The sequence below is a fragment of the Moschus berezovskii genome, chromosome 3 (assembly GCF_049115385.1).
Source record: "Moschus berezovskii isolate FMDL1 chromosome 3, NW_MosBer_1.0, whole genome shotgun sequence".
Classification (NCBI taxonomy): Eukaryota; Metazoa; Chordata; class Mammalia; order Artiodactyla; family Moschidae; genus Moschus; species Moschus berezovskii.
In genome coordinates this window covers 122,930,746-122,957,089 of record NC_142462.1, presented here as the reverse complement: position 1 = coordinate 122,957,089, position 26,344 = coordinate 122,930,746, and the positions used below count along the sequence as shown (strand labels likewise).

The 26,344-nt window shown below is 45.9% G+C and overlaps 2 protein-coding genes across 10 annotated transcripts; one reads left to right on the top strand and one right to left on the bottom strand.

The window, feature by feature from the left end:
- Positions 1–5,479: 5,479 nt before the first annotated feature.
- Positions 5,480–14,414, top strand: LOC129552772 (GTPase IMAP family member 5-like). 8 transcript variants are annotated; one of them, XM_088834741.1, is made up of 5 exons: positions 7,263–7,522; positions 9,873–9,956; positions 10,499–10,557; positions 12,110–12,240; positions 13,438–14,414. In XM_088834741.1, the coding sequence occupies exons 2-5, from the start codon at positions 9,921–9,923 to the stop codon at positions 14,316–14,318; spliced, it is 1,107 nt and encodes a 368-aa protein (XP_088690867.1). In that variant the 5' UTR covers positions 7,263–7,522; positions 9,873–9,920; the 3' UTR covers positions 14,319–14,414. The 8 variants fall into 8 exon arrangements, with proteins under 8 accessions (XP_055277500.2, XP_088690866.1, XP_055277498.1 ...); XM_088834740.1 differs by lacking the exons at positions 9,873–9,956; positions 10,499–10,557 and adding an exon at positions 5,506–5,580 and having other exon boundaries at positions 7,446–7,522; XM_055421523.2 differs by lacking the exons at positions 9,873–9,956; positions 10,499–10,557 and adding an exon at positions 5,519–5,580 and having other exon boundaries at positions 7,446–7,522; positions 12,110–12,158.
- A 3,541-nt stretch (positions 14,415–17,955) lies between these two features.
- On the bottom strand, positions 17,956–26,324 carry LOC148778430 (GTPase IMAP family member 5-like). 2 transcript variants are annotated; one of them, XM_088834752.1, is made up of 3 exons: positions 26,164–26,324; positions 22,090–22,135; positions 17,956–19,356 (listed from the first exon to the last, which is right to left on the bottom strand). In XM_088834752.1, exons 2-3 carry the CDS (start codon positions 22,130–22,132, stop codon positions 18,473–18,475), a joined length of 927 nt encoding a protein of 308 aa, XP_088690878.1. In that variant the 5' UTR covers positions 22,133–22,135; positions 26,164–26,324; the 3' UTR covers positions 17,956–18,472. The 2 variants fall into 2 exon arrangements, with proteins under 2 accessions (XP_088690878.1, XP_088690877.1); XM_088834751.1 differs by having other exon boundaries at positions 22,090–22,138; positions 26,164–26,323.
- Between the last annotated feature and the right edge of the window lie 20 nt (positions 26,325–26,344).

Here is a 26,344-nt window from a genome sequence, read left to right as displayed (position 1 = left end):
CTGTATATCTGAGGTTATTGATATTTCTCCCGGCAATCTTGATTCCAGGTTGTGCTTCTTCCAGCCCAGCATTCCTCACGATGTGCTCTGCATATAAGTTAAATAAGCAGGGTGACAATATACAACCTTGACGTACTCCTTTTTCTATTTGGAACCAGTCTGTTGTTCCATGTCCAGTCCTGACTGTTGCTTCCTGACCTGCATACAGGTTTCTCAAGAGGCAGGTCAGGTGGTCTGGGATTCCCATCTCTTTCAGAATGTTCCACAGTTTATTGTGATCCATACAGTCAAAGGCTTTGGCATAGTCAATGAAGCAGAAATAGATGTTTTTCTGGAACTCTCTTGCTTTCTCCATGATCCAGCGGATGTTGTCAATTTGATCTCTCATTCCTCTGCCTTTTCTAAAACCAGTTTGAACATCTGAAAGTTCACGGTTCACATATTGCTGAAGCCTGGCTTGGAGAATTTTGAGCATGACTTTATTAGCATGTGAGATGAGTGCAATTGTGCGGTAGTTTGAGCACTCTTTGGCATTGCCTTTCTTTGGGATTGGAATGAAGACTGACCTTTTCCAGTCCTGTGGCCACTGCTGAGTTTTCCAAAGTTGCTGGCATATTGAGTGCACCACTTTCACAGCATCATCATTCAGGATTTGAAATAGCTCAACTGGAATTCCATCATCTCCACTAGTTTTGTTCGTAGTGATGCTTTCTAAAGTCCACTTGACTTCACATTCCAAGATGTCTGGCTCTAGGTCAGTGATCATGCCATTATGATTATCTTGGTTGTGAAGATCTTTTTTGTATAGTTCTTATGTGTATTGACAAACCATTTCAGTTTACTTGCCTTGAGAACCCCATGAACGGAATGAAAAGGCACAATGATAGGATACTGAATGAGGAATTCCCCAGGTCGGTAGGTGCCCAGTATGCTACTGGAGATCAGTGGAGAAATAACTCCAGAAGGAATGAAGGGATGGAGCCAAAGCAAAACCAATACCCAGTTGTGGATGTGACTGGTGATAGAAGCAAGGTCCGATGCTGTAAAGAGCAATATTGCATAGGAACCTGGAATGTTAGGTCCATGAATCAGGGCAAATTGGAAGTGGTCAAACAGGAGATGGCAAGAGTGAACATAGACATTCTAGGAATCAGTGAATTAAGATGGACTGGAATGGGTGAATTTAACTCAGATGACCATTATATCTACTACTGTGGGCAGGAATCCCTTAGAAGAAATGGAGTAGCCATCATGGTCAACAAAAGAGTCCGAAATGCAGTACTTGGATGCAATCTTAAAAACGACAGAATGATTTCTGTTCGTTTCCAAGGCAAACCATTCAATATTACAGTAATCCAAGCCTATGCCCCAACCAGTGACAATGAAGAAGCTGAAGTTGAATGGGTCTATGAAGACCTCCAAGATCTTTTAGAACTAACACCCCAAAAAGATGTCCTTTTCATTATAGGGGACTGGAATGCAAAAGTAGGAAGTCAAGAAACACCTGGAGTAACAGAGAAAGTTGCCCGTGTCCAAAAGAAAATCAACTGATTGGCCCCCACAGTTATTAATACCTGGAGTTCCTCAGGTGTAATTAGGATGGGAGCTTGTGTGGGGACCCCCAGGTACCTTCAGTCCCGACTGATTGAGAGTCCAAACCCTGGGGCCTATACCTTGGAGGGAAGTTTCTTCTCCAGTGTGATCCTTTGCAGACTGGACAGGGGTGGGGTGGATGGGGGGGAGGGGGCTTAGAAACCTGAGGGCAATCCCCCTTTAGATGCCCTTCCTTTCCACATTAATAACAAGTTTATCCCTTTTTACCTGGGTCCCACTGGGCATTTTTCCTCAGGCTGTTTCAGAGCAGATCTAATAGTTATTGTTGGGGTTTCAGCCTTTTGCTGGTTCTTTTTTACTCTTCGTATTCTCTACCATAATATACGTCTGAGCCAGCTGTAACAGTTTTTTAAAAGACTGATTTGGTCCAAAGGTCTGTAACTTATGGCAGATATCTGGAGCTGACTGAGTGAGAAATCTATCCTTTAAGATCATTCCTCCTCTGTACTTTCAGGATCAACATCAATAAACTTGTGGAGAGCCTCCCGTAGTCTATCTGAGAATTTACCAGGAGTTTCCTTCTCTCCCCATTCTATGTCAGTCAGCTTAGCATAGTTTAATCTTAGCATACACTTGCTTGAGTCCTTCAAGAATACATCTGACAAAGTGGCTCTGTTGTGGGAACTGCTTGGCTCCCAGTAGGAAGGAGGGCTATTTTATGTTCCCTCTTTCCCCTTGTCTCACATTCAAGCCATTCATCGCCAAAAGTAGTAGCTTCCCCCAAATCTCAAGTTTTTGAGTCAGGAGTGGTCTGTCCCAAGACATGTATTACATCTCTCCAAGTAAGTTCATAAAGTAAAGTTAGTCCTATAAAGCCTTCTATGTACATTTTGGATCCTCTAGATAGTCTCGACTGCAATTGGGGCTGTTTGAATTTTTACCTAGACTGAGGCAACCCCTCCTGGAAGGGTGCCCTGATTCTCTGCCTGTTTACTTGGGAACCCCAGATACAGGGGCAAAGTAAGAGAACAGGAGGGAGCTGAAGGATTCACACCCAAATCTGTACCCTTAGGACACAAGTCTGGCATGTCTCAAAGAGAGACGAAGAGCAATATTTATGGCACTTCTACCCATTTCTCTTGTTTTCTACTCAACCGATCTAACTGTAAAACAGTATTATATTATAACTGAGACACTTCAACAGGCCAGGGCTCCCCATCTTCCAAAGGATACTGTGGCATTCAGTATCACAGAAGAAGGTCAGGTGTGTCTTTTTAAATTCTGGGGGTCAAACTTGACCCAGCTTTTTAAAAATGAATTTTAAAAGAGTGGTTCTGGAGCTGATAGTGCCCAGAAGAGAGAAAAAAGTGGCATCCACAGCCTTGGCTTCTTTCCACCGGAGGTGTCTCTCTCTGCTCTAGATGGGGGTGTAGACAGACTTTCCACTGAAGTTTCCTTCCCTAGTCGGACTTAGTCTGTCCCTTACTGATGCAGGCACCTTAACTCGTCCCTCCTGCTTCTGCCACTGAGGTGGGGTGGAGGCGCACCAGGGGTAGACCTGATGTCATCTCAAACTGACTTAGTTCCACACCATCATTAAGACCTTTGTTTGATTTATCCTTTTCCTCTGATGCCACGTGGGGTAGAGCAGAGTAGTCTTTTGGAATGTTTCCCAAGCTAGTACTCCCAGGGGAAGGGTTCATCTTACGTGTGCCCATGCACATTCCTGAGTGCTGTCCTGACCACAGGAGAAATGGTGAGTCATAAAGGGATGAAAAAACCCCCCAAGATGTCCCTTCTGAGTGTCACCATGCCAGTATGTATGATAGCAAACGCTGTAGTGAAGGGGTGGCCAGTGAGGAAAAAGTGATTTTTGTCCTCAAGCTACTAGGGCCAATCCTTCAGTTCATTTCCACAGATTCCACAAAAAGAATATCTAAGGAGTTGAAACAGAAGCCACTGGAGAGCCTCCTCTGATCCACTAACAGCCTTACCAAAGGAAGAAGCCTGTTGCACTTCCAATCTGACCAGATCCTGCAATTCCCAGACTGTGTCCTCAAAACTCTAATGGTCACCAGCGATGCTTCTATCCTCATAGAGTGGAGTCACAGCCGTGATAAAGACTCACGTTCAGGTCTTGGCCCCTGAGACAGGCAGGCAAGGGAGTAACCTCTAGCCTGAGAGACATTCCTGGAGCTAGAGGGAGCTAGAGCTCTGCCTCGCTCCCAAACATACTCATTTAACTTTCAGCTCCTAGCAAGGCTAGGCGCTTCCATACAGGGGGTCTAAGTAAAAGTCCACAGTAATGACATGGATCACAAGTCCCTTGAAAGTCTGTGATCCGACTGATTAGGTTAGTAGTTCTAATTCTCCAGGCAATTATGAAACGGTCAAAGAGACCAGGAAAAGTGACCAAGGGAAGTAAAGTTCGGTCCACACGCTTTGCCCATTTCTGGCTGCTCCCCTCACAAGGACGTTGGTGTCTCTTGGCATTGGCAGGTCAGTATAAATCCCCGACAAGGCTCCCCTTTTTGGGGCCTTGCCTTCAGTCATTACAAGGGACCGAGAAACTGCAGAGCAGGGCTTATCACTTGCTTCACGCAGGGCGTGTCATTCATTCATGCAAGCACACTGTAGAGTTGGTAAAGTAAAGCAGAAAATGTGTGTACTGAGAAAGCAGAGAGGCTAGAGCTCTGAGTGTTCTTACCTTGTCCTGAAGATCACGTATGAGTCCCCAAAATGATAGTTTACAGTGAACAGTGTCGGATCTGTGATCTCCAAGGGACCAGGCTTGATCACTCAAGAGCTTTTATGTAGCAGAGTTTTATTAAAGTGAAAAAGGACAAAGAAAGCTTTTGACATAGGTATCAGAAGGGGGATGGAGAGTGCCCCCTCACTAGTCTTAGAAAAGGGAGCTATATACTTTTTCAATTGGTTATTACAATAAATCAAAGGAGTTTTTTATTAATTAATTTTTAATTGAAGGATAATTGCTTTACAGAATTTTGTTGTTTTCTGTCAAACCTCAACCTGAATCGGTCATAGGTGTACATATATCCCCTCCCTTAGAACCTCCCTCCCACCTCGTGCCCCATCCCACCCCTTTAGATTGATACAGAGCCCCTCTTTGAGTTTCCTGAGCCATATGGCAAATTCCTATTGGCTATATATTTCACATATGGTAATGTAAGTTTCCATGTTACTCTTTCCATACATCTTACCCTCTGCTCCCCTCTCCCCAAGAATGTCTCAAGGTTGTAAAGATCTTACCAGAACCGATCCCATAATATACATTTTAAAGATAATAGGATTAGTCAGAAGATTTTCAAGAAGGAGGAACTGTCCTCAAGCAGGATACATTGTTGTTATATAATCCTTACTAAGGAATGTAGAAAAAAGAAAAAGTTTATTCTTTCCTCCTCCTTGAGAATTCCAGACTCCTATCTCCTCCTTGAGAGCCCCACACCCCTTTCTCCTCCTTGGGGACCCCAGACTTCTTATCAACCTCTCAGTAACATATATTTAAAGTTCCTCCACATCTTTTCATGGCTTGATAGCACATTTCCTTTCATTGGTGAACAACATTCCATTGACTGGATGTACCGCAGCCTATTTATCCTTCATCTACTAAAGACCATCTTGGCTGCTATCAAATTTTGGTGATCATGAATAACGTTATTTAAAATATTCATCTGCAGATTTTTGTGTGGACCTAAATAATATATTTTTAAATAAAAGGATGAGAAAGGCGGGCTTTTTAGGAATGATAGAAGCCATAAAGAAAACATTTGTTAAAATTTCTAGTCCAAGCAAAAAACTTAACATAGTGAGCTTAAGAGATAAACAGCAGGGGGTAGTATTTGCAAGACATTTGACACCACTTGACAGTTCTATTTTACTGAGCATGTTGTGAGTTTAAATGTGACACAAAAATCTCAAACTTCTCTATTTTGTTTTATTGCCTGCATGCCTATGGCAGAAGAAAGGACTGCCAGTGATCTCCTGTGGATCTGTCCAAGAAACCACGTGAGTATTAAGACCTGTTAGGAATGCTGCTGCTTCTGCTGCTGCTAAGCCACTTCAATTGTGTCTGACTTTGTGCAACCCCATGGACTGCAGCCTACCAGGCTCGTCTGTCCATGGGATTTTCCAGGCAAGGGTACTGGAGTGGGGTGCCATTGCCTTCTCCGTGTTAGGAATGACTAGGTTTCAATTTACATCTCACAGTAAGGAGACACTTTATTAAATAAGACAACCATAATTCCAAAGACTTAGATGAACGGTTATTTTCACGGTGCAGAACTACAGTTTTCAAGGACTGAATATCTCACAAACTCTTTTTGTAGGGTAGTTGCTGCTTTACCCTGCACTTGCAGGGGCAGGAAGGGGCAACTCTCTTCCTCCTTTATTGCTGGTATTTCTTTCACCAGCAATTAGAAGCACCTGTGGTTTAAAGGACTTCCCTGGTGGCTCAGTGGGTAAAGAATCTGCCTGCAGTGCAGGAGACCCAGGTTTGATCCTTGGATTGGGAAGGTCCCCTGGAGAAGGGAATGACAACCCACTCCAGTATTCTCGCTTGGAAAATTTCATGGACAGAGGAGCCTGACTGGCTACAGTCCATGGGGTCGCAAAGATTCAGACATGGCTGAAATGACTTAGCACACTTCTCCAAGCTAAGCGAAGAACCAAGAGTTACCTATATCTCTATGTCCCATTTAGTGTTGCTTTCCCAGAGTTAATCTGAACCCAAATGGGCTAGTAATGCCCCCTTCACCCTAAGAATGTCTCCAGAGAGGCACTTCAGCCCTGGCGCCCCCAGGAGGGCCTTTGTGTGGAAGCAGAGGAAGTGAGAGGCTGCCCTTAAGTATTTGTCACTTTGCCTAAATCATACTGTGGGTGGGGACAGATGTGTACCTGGCTTCCGTGGAAATGCAAGTCCACCCAGATGAAGCAATCTACCAAACTTTGCTCCCCCTGAATCTGCCCGCCAGTGCAGGAGCTTCAGGAGACATGGATTAGATCTCAGATAGTTTTCCTATATGAGTAGTAGAAAAACCTATACAGAAGATTATCGAACTCCAACTTTCATGGTAATTTGCATGAGCACACGCCTTGCTTCCCAGGTGGCGCTAGTGGTAAAGAGCCTGCCTGACAACGCAGGAGACATAAGAGACATGGGTTTGATCCCTGGGTGAGGAAGATTCTCTGGAGGAGGGCACGGCAACCCAGTTCAGTAGTCTCTGCTGGAGAATCCCATGGACAGGGGAGCCTGATGGGCTACAGTCCATAGACTCAGATATGACTGAGACAGCTGAGCGTGCATGCAAGTCAAAACATGACTAACTTGAGGGCAGGGCATTTGACAGAGAAACAAGAGGACCAGATCCACAGAAGATCTCAAGCAAAATGCCTGCTTGAGTTCAGCCTTTGCTGCCATCTGGAGTTACATATAAGAAGCTATCTATGCAGAAGAGGTAAATGGTGGATGTGAGGAGATGCCTGTTGGTCCACTTTAGGCCAGTGAAAGGTGGCAAATGCTTGGTTTGGGGTGCAGCTGTGCCCCAGATGTTCATTGGCTCCCCTGGGTCTACCAGACTAACTCAGGTAGAGACCTTGTTCTGCACAAAAGCCTTATAGAGACGTGGTGGGGAGAAGGAAATGGCACGTTATTAAAAAGAAAACAAAACCCAAACAAAAAAACCCCTTCTTCCTCTGGTGTCTCTGCCTCTGAGGTCATTTGAGTCATTCTCCAAGGATGGCTTGGTGAGGAAACCTATACGTTGTTCTTTGCCTACCCTGGGGGACTGGTCCTTCTCTGTCTCTGGCAGATAGGATTGGTGGCCAGGTGTTTTTCATCGCCCACTGATCTTGTGTTTTTGTGACGAGACTAGAAGCCAAAGGAAGAGGCAGCCTGGAGAGGAAGGCAGACTGCAGCAACATTGTCTGAGAACTCTGCAGCGTCTAGCAGGTAGCAGGGTTTGTTCATCTCTCTCTCTCTCTTTCCCCTGCCCTCCCTCTCACCGAGGTTCTCCCGGTAACAGTCTGGCTCAGCCTGCACACTTGATCTTTCAAAGTCTCAGTTTCATTATTTCAAAATTATTAGGGTCAGGAATTATGTAGCCTAAAGCCCCAAATTTACTGCAAGAGAAAATATTACTGGTACTATACTTTTCAGAAATGATTGTATCAATCCATTGGACTAGTGTAATAGTGGCAAGACTGCTGGAGTGGGTTGTCATTTCCTCCTCTAGGGTATCTTCCCAACCTAGGGATCAAACTCGCATCTCCTGTATTTCTTATATTGCAGGAAGATTCTTTACCCGCTGAGCCATAGGAGAAGTCCATACTTTTCAGAACCAAAAATATGGAACGTAATGAGCTCAGACAGTAGCCCTCTGGTGATACTAGCTTGCTTATTTCTTGTGTTTGTGCAAAAGCATTTTCACATATGCACCTAGTGGCTGCTTCATGCATGTCTGTGTTGCTCAGTCATGTCTGGCTTTTTATGACCCCATGGATTCTAGCCTACCAGGCTCCTCTGTCCATGGGATTCTCCAGGCAAGGATACTGGAGTGGGTGGTGATTCCGTTCTCCAAGGGATCTTCCCCACCCAGGGATCGAACCTTGGTCTCCTGCACTGGAGTCAGACTCTTTACTGTCTGAGCCACCAGGACCTATAGAATTTTCTGCACATTGCTGGGAGGAGGGTCTGACCTGCTCCCTGAAGTCATAGGATGTCCTTTGAAAAACAGGCTGAAAAATTGTCTTGTGTTTTTAATCTGACTTGACGTCTGTTGCTTCTCTCTCTCTCTCTCTTTTTTTTTCGATGTAAAATTTTTTTATTGGAACGTAGTTGATTTACAATATTGTGTTAGTTTCTGCTGTACGGCAAAATGAATCAGTTATACACATATCTACTTTTTTAGTTTCTTTTCCCATATAGTTCATTACAGAGTTTTGAGTTGAGTTCCCTGTGCTATATACATTAGGTGTTCATTTGCTATCTATTATATATACTATATATATTAGTGTATATATGCCAATCCAATCTCCCAATTTGTTCCTCCCTCCACACCCCGCCCCAGTTTTCCCACTGGTAACCACATAAATTCATATTTTAAAGGTGAAATCCCTTATCTTTAAAATGTTGGTGGCTAAATTTTATTTATTTACTTTCTAACTTTTTTACTTTGTATTGGGGTATAGCCAATTAACAAACAATGTTGTGACAGTTTCAGGTGAACAGTGTAGGGACCCAGTCATTCAATCACATGTATCCATTCTCCCCCAAACTCCCCTCTCGTTGAGACCTCCACACAACATTGAACAGAGTTCCATGGACTCTACTGTAGATCCTTGTTGGCTATCCATTTAAAACCTAGCAGTGGGTACCTGTCCATCACGAACTCCCCAACTATCTGTTGCTTGTTTCTGTTGCATGCACTGCTTAACTGGAAGGAAAATTTCTATTTTCAAGAGGGGAGAAATTTTTAGGAACAGGATTCAAGATGATCTGCTCAGGTAAAGCATGTGCTTTATTTCTGAGAAAGAAATACAATTTACGGTTTAAAAAATGATTTATCTCCCTCATTAACCAGAATGGGGTCATGAGGGTGCTCTTCCTGGAGGATTATCCTGCTTGGCTCCCTGTGATGGTAACAGAGTAACAGAGTCTCACCGTGCTACCTTGCCTGTGATTCTGAATCAGCATGTCACCCTCTCCAACACTCTCCTATGGGGCCAGTAGGGGGAGATTCTGAATGCTTTTGGCAAAGCGTAAGATAATCTGCCCAGGTTTTGGTCCATTTCAGGCCAGTTTCAGTATTTTCCTGAAACTGAATCAGTTTCACAATTTTTGCCAGGATGCCTCTATCTTTGCCGTCCCCACGTGCCCCTTTCAGCTCTGCCCAGTGGAGACGTGGTGGCAAGTGGGGCTAGCCAAGCATGGTAGAAGGAATCACCTTCTTTCCCAGTCTCTGGAAGGAGCTGTTCTCTAAACTGGGCCAACTGTCTTCCAAGTGTAGGAAGAGAAGTGTTTAGTAGCGCTTAAATGAATGAATGAAGGGATGATGGCTTTAAAACGAGGGAGCTGGGTTGTTGGCAGGTTGGGAGGGGACTGGTGGGCACAGGGGTCTTCAGGGGACAGAGCAGGGGAGAGGGTGCAGCTGGGACGTGGTGGCAGCCTTCTCACCAGAGGTGTGGCCATTTGCACTAAGCCAGAGAGAAGAAATAAATCTTCAAAAAATAGTTGAGAAAGATGGTTCTTGAGAAGCCCCACCCCACCCCCACCTTTTTTTTAAACTTCTCTTTCTGCTCAGGCTAGGCTCAAAGAGAGCAGCAAATTAAGCCTCTCATTCTTGGAAGAGATGGCTGGCTACCAGTTGCTTGGGTATACATATCACGTGAGTAGCTCTGCTTGACCTGTTCCCAAGGGGCAGCCTGAGAGGACCACTCTCTTCCAGTAGGCAGGGCACGCGGCATGCTCTGGTCCTGCCTGCGTTCTAAATTGACCAGGATATGCAGTGCAGGAGTAGCCATCTCTCTCTGATATCCCTTCAACACCAGTCCTGGGTGCAGGTGGCTTCATGTCATTGCTGTATTACCTACCCCCTGAAGACTCAGTTTCCTCATATTTAAAAGACGTGGACAGCAGCATTTGACTGCTCTGAGTCCAGGCGTATCATCTGCAGCCTCCCCTCTCCAGCTCCCCTTTCTGCAGCTCTTTCAGAGCTGCCCCTTGTCACTCTAGTCACTTACCTGGTACCTGCGTGGCACCCTCAGATGCTCGGGAACCCCTCCTCGGTGGTCCTCTCTGGAGACCACCACTCAAGATGACCCAAGGGCAATATGTGAGAAAATAGAGCACCTTGGTTTCAAGATCATCAGCACAGAAAACAAGCTGATACCTAAAAAAATAACCGGTTCTCCCATTTGCCACCCCTAGGCAACATGTTTAAAAATCCTCCTTGAAAATATCCAGCCAAAGATGAGAATTATTTTCAGGTTTGTTCCTTTTCCAAGTTTCAACATAGAGAATTAGCTCAATGGATGTATCAGTTTTCTCTAGAAAAACAGAACCAATAGGATACATGTATGAAGAAATTTATTTGAAGGAATTGGCTCGCACAATTATGGGGGATGGTAGGTCTGAAATTTGCCCTGCCAGGGCAGACTGGCAGGCTGTAAACTCAGGCAGGAGGTGACAATGAAGTCTTGAGGCAAAATTGTCTTTTGGCTTGAAAAATACAATACCATTAGAATGAATTACAAAATATTATCAGGAAACTGACAGAAGCTGAATGTTGACTTTCAAATGAAGATAATTTATTTATTAAATTATTTTTCCTTCAAAGGTAATCATTGCAGCCAATTTCACAGATGGAGAGGTTAGATAATGTTCTATATGGAGTGATCCCAAGGATGGTGGAGGAAATTCACTTTTTCCAAAAAGTGTATATATATATATATACTTGGTTATATATATATATATCAAATATATATATATATTTGGTTCATCTGTTCTTGATGCCAAAATTCCACAATTAGAGATTCATTCTTTAGCATTAACTCCTTGAGCTTTAGAAAATACTCTAAAAGTTTGCACACAGCAAGGTCCTGATGTACTTTTGGAAAGGGTTGTGAAGAACTTTCCCAGTAATGAAGCTTGAGTAGTCATCCTTGTGTGGGCCCTCAGTGGACCCCCTTGCTGAGCACAAGAAGTAGGAGGTGGGAACAAAGAGAAAGATCAAGTAAAAGGCATATGGGGGACAGCGAAAGAAAAAGAGTGGGCAGGAGAGAGATGGCCTTGAGGTAGTTACTGGTCTAGGACTCTTCTTGCTGAGAACATAGAAGCGTAGATCTTTGGTAACATAACAGCTGGTCTGAACCTAACAAATCAGGTGTTCCCTCTTTTACCGGATGTATGGTCCACCCTCCTGCCCACCTGGAATCATGACCATCTCCTACTTCTGCCATGACTAACTTGTCCCAGTTTGCCTGGGACTTCCCCAGTTTCAACACTGAAGCTCTTTTGATCAGGGGCTCCTCTCTGCTCAGGGCAAACTGGGATGATTGGTGACCCTCTACACCACCATCACCATGGAAGAACTTACGGAAGAGCTACTTTTGTGAATTTACCAAAGGGAGAAACTTTGCCAGGCAATCTAGAGTTTGGAACTCAGGACAGGACTGAGACCCTCAAGGCAGAGAGCCAGGATGCCAGGAAATGACCAGCTTCCATGTTTGGTCTTCTGAGTGGACAGCACGTTTTTCAGTGCATCTTGTCAGTAACTAAATACCGGTGGTGGGAAACCACATGTTGGTGCTCTCGTGTTGAGACTGTCTATACACTCTTCACTAGGAGCCTCAATCTAGTGCCAAGAGTGGCTGAGGGTCAGCAGACTTCGGTTTTAGCCTCAGCTCATCCATTAGATTATGTTGACCTTCAGTAGTTGTTTTCTTCTCCCTCTAGTCTCCTTGTCTATAAAATGTGGTGTTCTGTGCTGGATGAACACATCCAACTTGTCTGAGCAATCCTTGCCTGTTCTCTCCCTAGAACGAAATGGAATGGCTTCGGCAGAGTGGAGGAGACAGGTGCACCACAGGTATGGTCTGGAGGAGACCTTCACAACACTGGGGGCCCTGAGCTCAGCACTGGGACAGCCAGCTTCCCACCTGCAGTGAAAGGTACAAGACTAGAGTCACCTGGAGACAAAGAAAATGTATTCCCCAAGGAAACAGAACTTACTAGGCTATTTTCTGTCATACTCTCCTTACTGAGTATATGTTTTTTTCATAGAAAACCCAGCCATGTGATAAAACGGAGACCAGGCAGGGATGGGAGGAGTTGAAAGTATGGGACAAATATTTAATTCAGTGGTTGTAGGAATCTCGGAGCATCAAAAAGACTTCTGGGTGGGAACTGAATAGGGAGAAGGTTCTGGAAAGGTTGGAAAAGTCCAGCATCCTGGAAGGATCAATCGTAAAGACTTTGGCCATCCTGGGTGATTTATTCTACCAGCCCTGTGTGAGCTCCCTTTTTCTCTATATAAGAATATTTACTCTGAGCCCAGGCCCGTGGTGAGAATAGAGGGTGTGATAGCCAAATTGATCCAGGTGTGCTAGTCCTTTGAGATCTTTTCCTTTTTTTCTCTTGTTCTCTTCTTCTTCAAGAGGCATGTATTACTCTTTTTGTCAGTTAAAACTGCTAAAACAAATAGCAGAGACTGGGTGGTAATCAATAAATATTTATCTCTGACTCTTCTGGAGCCTGGGAGGTCCAAGATCAAGGTGTGGGGGATTTGGTGTCTGGGGAGAAGCCACTTCCTGGTTGCTGTGTCCACATCTGATGGAGAGAGAGTGGTTTCTTTCTTTTCTTTGTGGCTGCTGTTTAGTCACTAAGTGGTGTCCGATTCTTTGTGACCCCAAGGACTGCAGCATGCCTGACCTGGACAGGCTTCCCTGTTCTTCACCATCTCCCAGAGTTTGCTCAAACTCACATCCATTAAGTCAGTGATGCCGTTCAACCATCTCATCTTCTGTTGCCCCCTTCTCCTTCTGCCCTCAGTGTTTCCCAGCATCAGGGCCTTTTCCAATGAGTTGGGTCTTTTCCAAAGAGTTGGCTCTTTGCATCAGGTGGCCAAAATATTGGAGTCTCAGCTTCAGCAAAAAGTCCTTCTAATGAATATAGTCCTTTTCTTAGAAGGAGACTAATTCCATCATGGATTTCCATCCTCATGCCCTCATCTAGACCTTATCAACTCCCAAAGACCTGACCACCAGTGACCATAACGTTGAGGATCAGTGTTTCACATATGAATATTTTTTGGGGGGACACATTCAGTCCATAGGGATTGCGCATTAACTTTTCATGTGCTCTGACAGGTGGAGGAGGAGAGAGCTTAAATCCAGGATCATCTTCATTGAGGATCATCCTGGTAGGGAAAACAGGCAGTGGGAGAAGTGCCACCGGGAACAGCATCCTCTGCCAGCCCGTGTTTGAGTCCAAGCTGGGGGCCCAGCCAGTGACCAGGAAGTGTCAGAGGGCAACAGGTGTGTGGAATGGGAGGACCATCCTGGTGGTGGACACGCCCCCCATTTTTGAGGCCGAGGCCCAGGATCAAGAGGTGTACGAGAATATCGGAGCCTGTTACCTGCTGTTGGCGCCAGGGCCCCACGTGCTGCTACTGGTGACCCAGCTGGGGCGCTTCACCGAGCAGGACGTGGTGGCCGTGACCAGGGTGAAGGAGGTCTTTGGGGCGGGAGCCGAGAGATACATGGTCATCATCTTCACCCACAAGGAGGACTTAGAGGGCGGATCCTTGGATGAGTACGTGGCAAACACAGACAACCTCAGGCTGAGGAGCCTGGTCCGGGAGTGCGGGCGGAGGTACTGTGCCTTCAACAACCGGGCCTCTGGGGATGAGCAGAGAGAGCAGCTGGTCCAGCTGATGGCCGTGATCGAGGGGCTGGAGCAGGAGCACCAGGGCGCCTTCCTCACCAACGAGCTCTTCTTTGATGCACAGAGGCTTCAGCGAGGTGGGGGTGATGCCCATGGAGAAGACCACAGGTACTACCTGGCCAAGGTGCAGTTGCAGGTTGCAAAGCAAAAGCAAAGCCTGAAAGAGGCCAAGAGAAACTGGGCCTTCAAGACAGTCTTCCGACTCAAAGCCTGGATCGTTGTGAATTACGAGTTTTGTGTTTGTCTTGTTTGGTGCAGTTTACTTTTTCTTCTTATTCTACTGATCATCCTGTACCATCTTTAATTCTGTGTGACATCTGTGTGGCAGAGCCATTTCTCAAATATCACCTCATGGATTCATTGTTTAATTCAGAAATAAAGTCTCCTGGTCTGCAGAGGACATGGTTTGTCATCTTTGCAGCTTCCATGACCCTCCTTCCTTGTAGATTTCCGGCTTGGTTCATGCCTCCACTGCTCCCTTGGTGAAGCCATGTGCTTCAGAGCAAGACAACGATTGAGGTTCATGGGTGCCTGACTGGTGTGTGTACCGTCCCATTTTCTTTGCAGTGAACAGCTCAGTCTTGGGTCTAAGACCAAAGTCGGGCCAATGGGAAGTGAGTAAAAGTCTGCAGAGGTGGGGCCAGGAGGTGTCTCCTTGCCCAGGAGAGACCCCCATAGAGAGGCAGTCTCTTCTTCCTTGGGACACTATGGCATCTGAGTGCAAGGCCTGGAAAGACAGCAGCCGTGTGAGGGTGAAGGCAAAATGTTAGGGCTCGCAAGGGGCTCATAGCACAGTTAAAATATGGCCCATTGTGGCGATCTGACAAACAGGAGATGAAGTCACAGTGGCCACATTGCCCTGGTGGGCATCCTGTTTTTCCTGAAGGCAACATCCTGTTTCTCCCTGCTGGTGCTAGTTTCTCAAGACTATGTGACCACCCAACTTTGAGACCCCTTCAAATGCATGACCATAAGACCCCAGCTGCAGGCTAAAGATAAACTAAGGCCCCCTCCCTTTGGGGCATAATTTCTCATCGATAGGGTATAAGAAGGGTTGGCTGTAAAGGGAGGGCACTGATTTTTCTCTAAAGCCAGTTTCTTTCTTTCTTTCTTCCCATAATGAATCTTTTCTGCCTGAATGCCTGGCTTACTCTCTTTTTCTCCACGGTCACCTTACCCAACACTTCAAAGCTGAGCAGAGTAATGGAATCAACCCTAGCCCCTGAATCAACCAGCCCTGAAGCCCACCCCATCTCTGATTTCTGATTATGTCAGTCAATAAATTCCCTTATTACTTAAGCCATTGGAGTTTGGGGTCACTTTTACCTGCATTTGAAAACATTTGAACTAATAAAGAGTTCTTCATATCTCTTTAAAAGAAATCCTGAAATTTATCAGAACACCCGTGTTTTCATGCTTCCTGCCAAAAAAGTGAATCGAGAATAAATAAAATGAATTTCTCTTTTATCAGGTGACAGGGAGGACCTCTGTCTATATCTAAAGCTCACACTTCAAGAAATGGAAATTCACTGCATCCCAAGAATGTAGAAAAGCCCTGGAATGAATTATCCTGAAAATGACAAAAGGAGGGGCAGAGGAAATGGGGTGGCCTCCAGGTGGTTTTTTCTGTGCTTCCTTCACCTTTTGAGGGAGAATCAGTGCTCACATTTGAGCACTTTCCAAGAGATCAGGTTGGGGAACATCCATGTGTGAGTCAAGGTGGAGCACAACCCTGCCTCCTCCTCTACTGCAACTCATCCCTGGTTCACCCTGCAGCTTTACTCCCCTGGAAAGTCAACAAAGGCGGAACGCCATCCGGCTCACTGAGAAATGCTGCTCCTGGGGCGAGAGATGCCTTCTCATTGCGGGAAGGCCTGGGAACCGACCATCTGCATCCCTGGAGGGAGGCCATCCTCCCGCAGCCCTGCTCCCGAATACCTTCTTAAGTGAGTTTCCCTGGTCCAGTGCCTTCCTTGGAGGGAGGAGGAGATCGCCCAGCCCAGAGGGCTTCACCAGATCTGAAGTCTCCGCCTTCCTTTGCTCATCCCAGTCTCCTCTGAGGGCCCAGGAAGTGGGGGGAGCCGGGTTCCCCGGGAGGCCAAGACAGAAAGCTGGCTCCCTCCCGACCTTGCTGTCAATGCCACTGTGTGTCAATTCACCCCCTGTGTCACCATTCCTGTCCTGTCCTCTCCATCCCCACACCTCCCGTTACGGCTCAGGCCCCGATGGATGGCTGAGACAGAATTCTTTTCTTCTGAGTGTGATGCCATGTTCCCAGGCTCACACTTATTTAGTCCAACTGCCACATTGCTGCAGCATGAGCTTCCTGAAATTCCTAACCTGCTTAAAAACCTCGGGGAGAAAGCCCTTGAACCCGCCCAGGGCTCCGCCCAGCCTGGTCCCTCCCTGCCTCCTCCAGTGATTCTCAGTCTCCTGCCTGACCCAGCATTGCTGGTTGGGGCACAGACTTGGATTACTGTGATGCTGAATGGCTTGCCTGCTCCCTCTGCCTGAAGTCAGTCCTGGAGGGAGGGGCCGGCACGTTTCTAGAAGCCCCGGCCCCACCCTGGCCAGGGCGCCTCTGCCGCGGAGCCCGCACTCTCCTTCTGGTTGACATCCTACTGCGGACAAATTTCTCTCACACCCATTTTTGCTTTATTTTGTTCATTGGCCGCACTGGGTTTTCGTTGTTGCCCGGGCTTTCTCTAGTCGTGAGCAGCGAGGGCTACTCTTGCTTCCCTGTGTGGGCGCTCACTCCCGGCTCCCCCTCGTTTTTATATGCCTTCCTCCCTCTACCGCACAGGTGCTTTTGGCCTCACTTCTCTCAGATCCCTGGTGCCCAGCAGAGACCCCGACCCTCAGCACTCAGCTACATGTGGGTAGAGCGGGACTGGATGAAGTCAAGGAAGGGAGAGGCCAACTTGGGTCAGACAGTTTGGGAAGACCGCACCGAGGACAAGGTCCTTGGCTTGAGAACTCCGAGTTCCTTGGTGTTTCAAGGGTTTGAGGAGCTCACACAGAACACTCCTTGCACGAGATTGGACTCGATTGTGGGATAGCACTGTCAAGATCAACTGCAGCTTTATCACCAGCGGGGACATGGACAATGAGTTGGGCGTCACAGAGAGTTCATCATTTACCCACCCAGTCACAGGCTGCATGTGTGACTGCAGGTCTCCCCTACAGGGTACGAAGGGACGGGCAGCTATCCCATAAAAGGAGAAGTTGGGAAGGGGTCACCCACACCCTTCCTCATCTGATTTCCTCTTTCCACTGATTTGGTGACCTCTGCTCAGACTTCAGCCCAGTGTCTGCCCGCTTCTCTTTTTTACCACTGAAATGTGCACTGCCACCCTTTCCCCAAATTTCTACAGGTATCACACACGACTGTGCTGACCTTGGGGTTAAAGATGTTCCACTACATCCCAGCTCAACCCATGATGGAAAATCTCTTCTAAGACGGGAGTGGGCAAATCACAGCCTGCAGAACAAATCCAGGCTGAGGCCAGTTCTATATAACCTGTGAGCTGAGAAGGGCTTTTACATTTTTTTAAAGGGTGAATAAATCAAAAGAAGCAGAATGTTTCATCGCCAAGTATGAAAAGTTCATGCAATTCAAATTTCTAAACTTGCAGGGAATGCAGTCTTGCAGGTCACTTCCTTCTTGTCCAGGGTGGCTTTCGTGCTCAAGAGGACAGTTGAGTGTTGAAGGAGACCAGATGGCCAGCTAAGTCTGAATTCCTATGCTCACCATCTGGCTCTTGTCCAGCTCTGCTCTAAGGATTTCCGGTTCTTTAATTTCCCAGTGGCTGACTGTGCAGAGCTCTTCCTCCCCAGCCATCTCCAGGGCCTTCTTCCTTTCTCCCCCAGCCTCTTCACACCCCAGAGATGTCCAAGAACACCCTAGTCTTTCTCTCTTGTGGAGTGTATATATATATATATTTTACAACCTACAAGGAAGTCAGAGTATGTCTCATATAAAATAAGCAATTTCCACTGTAAAACGTAGGTCCCCAGTGAGACGCTTGCTCACACAGCATGTCAGTCCACTCACTCTCCTTTATGCAAACTCCTCAATATTTCCTGATGATGTGCATTTAGTTTATTATTTGCCATCACCATTTTTAACACAACAGAAAGGGAACTTTTTTCCCCTTTGGATTTTATTTACCTAAAAAGCAACTGAAGAAAAGGGATGGCATGTCTGATGCAAGGAAGTGAAGTTGAAAATGAAATTATGTAAAAAGCAAATAAAGTTCCTGATCAACACAGATAGATATCAGTTCAGTTCAGTCCCTCAGTCGTGTCTGACTCTTTGCAACCCCATGAACTGCAGCACAGTCAGGCCTCCCTGTCCATCACCAACTCCTGGAGTCCACCCAAACCCATGTCCACTGAGTCAGTGATATACTGACTCTGAAAAAAAGGAAGCTGAAGGCAAATATCATCTGAAAATTCTCAGCCTTGACGGGTATTACACAAAATAATTACAATGGCAAGAAAAATCAAAAGGCATAGGACAAGAAGAACAAATATTTTGGCATGAGAAATGATCCAGGCTTTGAATCGGAGGAGTGCCTTGAAGGCACAGTTTCTCTTGGCCTCTTTCAGGTCTTGCTTTTGCTTTGCAACCTGCAGCCGTACCTTGTCCAGGTAGCGCCTCTGACCTTCTCCACGGGCGCCACCCCCCATCTGCTGGATCATCTGTGCGTCAAAGAAGAGCTCGTTGGTGAGGAAGGTGCCCTGGTGCTCCCGCTCCAGCCCCTCGATCACGGCCATCAGCTGAGCCAGCTGCTCTCTCTGCTCATCCCCAGAGGCCCGATTGTTGAAGGCGCAGTACCTCCGCCCGCACTCCCGGACCAGGCTCCTCAGCCTGAGGTTGTCTGTGTTTGCCACGTACTCATCCAAGGATCCGCCCACCAGGTCCTCCTTGTGGGTGAAGAGGATGATCATGTATCTCTCGGCTCCTGCCCCAAAGACCTCCTTCACCCTGGTCATGGCCACCGCGTCCTGCTCGGTGAAGCGTCCCAGCTGGGTCACCAGTAGCAGCACGTGGGGCCCTGGCACCGACAGCAGGTAACAGGCTCCGATATTCTCATACACCTCTTGATCCTGGGCCTCGGCCTCAAAGATGGGGGGCGTGTCCACCACTAGGATGGTCCTCCCATTCCACATGCCTGTTGCCCTCTGACACTTCCTGGTCACCGGCTGGGCCCCCAGCTTGGACTCAAACACGGGCTGGCAGAGGATGCTGTTCCCGGTGGCACTTCTCCCACTGCCTGTTTTCCCTACCAGGATGATCCTCAGTGAGGAGGGTTCAAAGCCCTGATGTTCTATTCCTCCTGTAAAAAAAGAATTTTCTTGTTTTACCATGGTAGTGATTCTTTTTTTTTTTTCTTTTCTTTAATTTAAAATTTTTATTTACTCTTGGAGCAGATAACGAACTGGCTTAAAACTCAACATTCAGAAAACTAAGATCATGGCACCGGTCCCACCACTTCATGGCAAATTGATGGGGACACAATGGAAACAGTGAGCGACTTTATTTTCTTGGGTTCCAAAATCACTGCAGATGGTAACTTCAGCCATGAAATTAAAAGACGCTTGTTCCTTGGAAGAAAAGCTATAACAAACCTAGACAGTGTATTAAAAAGCAGAGACATCACTATGCCAACAAAGGTCTGTTTAGTCAAAACTATGGTTTTTCCAGTAGTCATGTATAGATGTGAGAGATGCACCATAAAGAAGGTTGAGCACTGAAGAATTGATGCTTTTGAACTGTGGTGTTGGAGAAGACTGTTAAGAGTCTCTTGGACTGCAAGGAGATCAAACTAGTCAATCCTAAAGGAAATCAACTCTGAATATTCACTGGAGGGACTGATACTGAAGCTGAAACTCCAATGCTTTGGCCAGCTGATGCAAAGAAGAGCTGACTCAGTAGAAAAGATTCTGATGTTGGGAAAGACTGAAGGCAGGAGGAGAAGAGGACAACAAAGGATGAGATGGTTGGATGGCATCATGGACTCAGTGGACATAGTTTGAGCGAGCTCCGGGAGATGGTGAAGGCCAGGGAAGCCTGGTGTGCTGCAGTGCATGGGGTTTCAGAGGGGGACATGACTGAGCGACTGAACAACACGATGATGAGCGTTGTTGTTTCAGTTTCCGGTGTACAGCAAAGTGATTCAGTCATACCTATATGTGTATCTACTCTTTTTCAAATTCTTTTCCTATTTAGATTCTTTAGAATATTGAACAGAGTTCTCTGTGCCATACAGTAGGTCTTTGTTGGTAAAGTTAGTGATTCTTAAAATTTTTCTGTCACTGACCTTTCAAGGTATCTCATGAAAGCTATGGACCTCTCTCTGCCAAACAGTGATATGAAAATCGTACAGATGTTTGTATACAACTTTAGGTGGCTCTTGACTGGTAGGAAGCCCACATTGGGAGCCCAAGTTTGGACCCATAGCCAAGAGCTAGAACTGCTACACTATGAAGGATGCTCCAAGGACATTTCAGGACCAACGAGAATGCAGGTTTTTGGAAAGAAGAGTGATCCTTTGTTTTTCATATGATGGTACTTAGACCAGTTTCATGCCAATCTCAGGTGAAATTACAAGGAGGTCAGGATAAATCATGAATGAGAAAATATTATCATCTGCTTTTCACCCACCAGTTCCCAGGCCCACAGGCTGCTCATCACAGTCATCTGAACCCTGGGAGTAAAGGAAGTCTCAGATGTTAGAGTCTCAGTGACCTCCCACTGAGGATCAGCTGAATGTCCCTGGGTTTCTGCTCTTAGGATTGAATTTTGGAATTTGAATATTGGAAAGTGAGCCTACAGAAGGCTTGTGGTTAATATCAGGGACAGAGTCTGACAGATGACCCTGGATGGGTGGTTGAAGAAGAGATGATAAGAACGTTAGCAATACATATTTTGGAAAGATCATTGATGTGGCTGATAGAATTACAGGAAATTATAACAAAAGTGGTGTTGGTGAGGGTCACTCTGTACCAAGAGCTAAGTCTTCTAGGGATGAAGAGAGTGAGAACGCAAGGATTTCTGGAGTTCTTATAAGCCCAAATGAATTAAGTTCATTCTAGGCTCCTAAACTCTGTTATTTTACTCCTTTTACTCTATGTTGGTTCTGCCTTTCCTGAAGTATTCTGGATTTTTTTTCAAACATGATTACTAAATCTCTGTGGGGGAACTTTGGGCTTCCCAGATGGCACTAGTGGTAAAGAAGCGGCCTGTCAATACAGAAGATCCAAGAGACCCAGGTTTGATTCCTGGGTCAGGAAAATCCCCTGGAGGAGGGCATGGGAACTCACTCCAGTATTCTTGCCTGGAAAATCCCATGGACAGAGGAGCCTGGTGAGCTACAGCCCCAGAGGGTCGCCAAGAGTCAGACACAATTGAAGTGACTTAGCACGCATACATGGGGAAACTGCCCTCCTTTCAGCTGAGCACAGGTAGGGAAAAACATTTTCACAATTTGTTTCCAAATCCCCTGACTTCTGACTTGAAGTTTTGCTTTCACATTTCCCATACATCATCACCCAGGGCAGAGCTTCACACTTGGGTGTGTGGGCTGTGCTGACGGTAGGGAAGATAAACAACAAGATGAAAGTGAAAGTCACTCATTTGTGTCTGACTCTTTGCGATCTCATGGACTATACTGGGGCTCCCCTTGTGGCTCAGCTGGTAAAGAATCCGCCTGCAATGCAGGAGACCTGGGTTTGATCCCTAGGTTGGGAAGATCCCCTGGAGAAGGGAAAGGACTATACAGTCCATGGAATTCTTCAGGCCAGAATACTGGAGTGGGTAGCCTTTCCCCTTCTCCAGTGGATCTTCCCAACCCAGGGATTGAACCCAGGTCTCCTGCATTGTAGGCGGATTCTTTACCAGCTGAGCCACCAGGGAAGCCCAAAGAACACGATAGCTATCTTTTTCTTCTGCAGTTGAAAATAATTGGGTTTCTCTTCTGCCTCAATATTTGAGGTCAGGGAGTGGAGGAGGGAAGACAGTGATTTCCCCCTGGTGCCCAGAGAGCTTGAGAATTTGGAGGGTTTCTTACCTTCAGCCATGGTTCCGTATCTGCTCCTCTGAAGCCCTTCCATTTGCTTCTGGAATAAGAAGAAGAAAGAAGTAAAAGCAAGTGTCCTTATAGGAGGTGGTAAGGCCTGAGAACATCTCCAAATCAGACAGCCAAAAATAATTATCCTTACATGAGTCGTTTCTGTTGCTAACTTTCTAACTTATATTTTGCTTTCAAATATCCATATATAACTTTAAGCAAGCCAGGTGATGCTAGGTTATGTTAACACAGTGAACTCTTGCTTTTTTCTCATTCTACAGCAAAGAAAGAAATGTTTGAATACACATCAATTGATTATCTCCCTTCAAGCTGAAAAGGTGTGAAATAAAGAAAGTCTTCTTCTAGGAATGAGAAGCCGGACTTTTTATTATTTTATTATTATTATTATTAGAATCAAGGTAGGCAAACTTGCTAGACTAGAGAATAAAAGTTGTCTTGCTGCTGCTAAGTCACTTCAGTCGTGTCCGACTCTGTGTGACCCCATAGACGGAAGCCCACCAGGCTACCCTGTCCCTGGGATTCAGTTGCCTTACTGTAAATGAATAGTGGTTTGTTTGAAGTCCCGGCATTTCCAGTCCCAGAAACTATACATATCAGATGGACATCCATCCCAGTTGCAAAGAAGAAGGTACAATGCACCTTCCAGTGGGAGTGTAGAATTGGGGTCCAGTGCTCCTTTGAGGATGGACATGAGAGAGAGAAGGGGAAGAGGGCCAAACATGGTCACCATCCGCCTTCCCTCTGAGCAGCTGGGGGAAGAGGAACTGGTGCCATGACTGAGGGACAGCAGCGACATTCTGGACAAATTCAGGATAACGTCATTGCTTGCTCAGTTTTAAATCTAATGTCTTTAAATCAATAGCCACTTAAAAAAATCCCAGTTGATGTCACCAGAAATTGGCAAAACCGTGGAGATAAAGATTTCATTCAGCTGAGGCATGCTACTGTGTCATTCTTCTTGGTGCTAGAAAAGATAAGTGTGCATTAGAAAAGGCAAGCCTGCAAAGTGCCACTATAATTAAGATGAGCTCTGAGCCCGTATTTTAGTCAGTTTTAAAGATTAGGTAGTCATGAAACAAACATTTTAGTGAGAGAAATACACAGAGGAATGAAATGAATGCCCACCACTTGCCATGAACAAATCTCAGTATTTTGGCATTGTTGTGGCGGCTGTGCTGTTGGACTGAAAACATGAAAAGAGCATCACACACACAGCTCCATCCCTTTATTCTGTGACTCCTCCACTTCCCAGTCTCACGCTCACTTCCTCTCAGAGGTAATCAGTATTCAGAGATGTTTACGTCTCTTTCTCAATTGTGTGTTTACACTTGTACATACACATCGGTCTATAGTTAAGATATAGTACTTTTGGTATTTTAATCTTTTATGGAAGTGACATCATTTATGTAACATTTTATCCAATTCTTGCTTAACAAACATGTGGTGTTCCAAATGCATCCTTGCTGCTACCCAGAGTGCTGCAGAAGAGTCCTGCACACATCTTGTGCACGTGACAGTCTCTGGATGGGCAGCTTCCACCTGACTAGATGTTGCCAAGTCCGACTCCAGGAGACTTGTGCTATCAGGCTGGCAGCAGCCACGTGCGAGTGTCCCTCAAATCTTCATTTACACTAGGTGATACTAGATTTTTAATTTTTTGGTTACTCTTTTGGGCATACATTAGAATGTCTTATGTCTTAATTGGCTTAAACTTGCATTTTATTGATTAACATTGAATTCAGAAAGGTTTTCATAACTGATTTTCTTATTTAGGTTGATTCTGGTATTACTACCTTTTTTTACATTTTTCTACTCACTCAGTCGGGATGTATAGAAATGGTCCCCATTAGGGAAACCATCCCTTGTCACACTGTCAGAATATATTAAGATAACTTCCTTCCTTTCCTTTTCCTCCCACACCCCTTTCCCTTCCTTCAGCCCCAGAAGAGCATTTTCCTCACCACTTTTTCCCACATACTATCCTTGCCTCTGAAAAATTATACTCCAGCTTTTGCTAAAACTGCGCAAATTCTCTGACATCGTTTCTACCTCAGATGAGGCTTTCTGTATATTGGAATCAGTATATCAATGTGGTAAAGATGATGAAGATAGTGGTGACAATGTTGATGAACTTTACCATCATAATAATCTTCTGTGCATTTATTTTAAATTTTAAAGTTTCTTTCATATCCATTATTTTAATTGTTCTTCAAAATTCCCTATGATGTGACCAAGATAGGTATTAAAATTTCTATTAAAATATGGGGAAACTGAACCTTAACTGCTCTGCCCAAGATCACACAACTGCAATGGGGCTAAGAGTGAAAAATGGCACATTTTGCCTGAATATTCTCCTAGATTCATCTGGGCAGAAAAGGGATTATAGAGTCAACCAGTCTCTTGGAACATCACATACCATGTTGCCATCCCTGGTCAAGATAAAACTGAAGCCAACAGGCTGGAAGCTTGCCATAAAAGAGAAATGTATTGCAAAATTTTGGGTGCTTTTTTTTTATTCAAACATAAAATTTCAGGGGACAGAAGTTGCTCAGAAAGGAAGGATTTCAGTTTTAAACAATCTGGTATTTTTCTGTGGCTTGATGATCAGTGTGACCCAGATGGAGCTCTGTGGCTGCCACAAAACGCCATCAAATTTCCGGTTAGTGAGCAGAGGTGTAGTACCGTCCTCCTGAACCATCTTCTGAGTGTGTCAGGCAGCCAGGGAGACACATCCCGTGAAGAATGGATTTTCTGGGGTGGATATTAACAAATACCAAAGTGTCCAGAGACTAGTCAGAAAGGATATTGATGGAGATGCCAAAATGACAGGATATTAAAAGGACTGAATCAAGCCTAGGAGGAGATCCGGAATCATTGTAAACCCGAAGCAATGTGACACGTGTCAATCGCAGAGTAGACAAAAGTGGGGGAATGAAGAATGGAGGCATATTTCTTCTCCACAAAGAAAATCCTAATCCTCCCCAAATGGGATCAGGAATCATGAGAGAGACGGTGTGTGAGCAGAGGTTATAAGGGTATCTGACAGGAATAACAGGAGGATCGAAGCAAATGAACATCACGTACCTTCCGATCTTTAAATTGGACGAACCTGATATAATATTGACAATACATTATTTTATCAGACCATGAGAAAGCGGACTCTCTCACGTATTCTGTTTTTGGAAAGGTAAAAATATTTTTAACTTTCCTCATTCATGAGTCTCTCCTTCCCGGTCCCTCTGTTTCCTGACACCGCTGGCTTCACAGTTTAGCATCATAATTTCATAACAGGGCTTTCACAGGGGGTTGACAGCTGACCAAGGGATGGTTCCTGTACACGCTGGGGTGTCTCTGCCATAGAATCGAGATCTACATCGTGATGCAGGAAACGTGTGGTGTCTCTGGGGAAGAATGGGGTGGCTTTCAGAAGATCAAGCAAGGTCTTGGAACAATGTCCACTGAGAGGTTTCATTGGGAACACGTGACTCAGTGAGGGTACTTGTCTTGTGGAGCCCTAGGAATGGATTCCTGCACCCTGCCATCTCTGGGAGGTGGTGCTTGTCAGGACTGGGCCGGGGGTGGTATTGGAGAAGTGAAGAAGGTAAAACTTAAGATGTTCGCTCTACCTACTTAGGGCACCTTGTGAATTTGTTTTTCTCATCTGTCAAATGAAAGAGACTATTAGTGAAGCTCTATGAAACCCTGTGAAGCTTATGAAAATCAAAGGGGCTAAGAAGTAGGCCACGGCACGAAAAATATTCGCAACCCTGTGAAAAGCGATGGGCTGTGAACGCGGAGTGATTGGTTCTCAAACCTGCTTCAGTCGCACTGGGAACCCGCTGTCGTCCATAAGCTCTCCATTGGCGCAGGGTTTCACTGACAGGGGAGCCCAGAGGCATGGAACCGGTGTGAGGTCTCACCAGAAGTCAGTAGCCCTGACTCAACTGCTGGCTCCAGACGCCCTCCCCAACCCCAGCTCCCCTCCTGCTTTGCTCCTCGCCTCCCACCCCCCGCCTCCCCAGAACCCCGGGACCCCCGCCAGGGTCCCCTTACCAGGCGCGGCGCTGCGGGCTGGGTGCAGGCGGGTCGGCGGGAGCGCGCGGCCAAAGGTTGCAGGGCACGACTGTAGGATAAGAAGGAAGGTGGGGCTGACGGAGGGCGCCCCCTGTCCCCTCGGCGCGGGGGGGAAGAGAAACTGCTGCCGCCGCCGAAACCAGAGAGCAGTAGGTTCAGA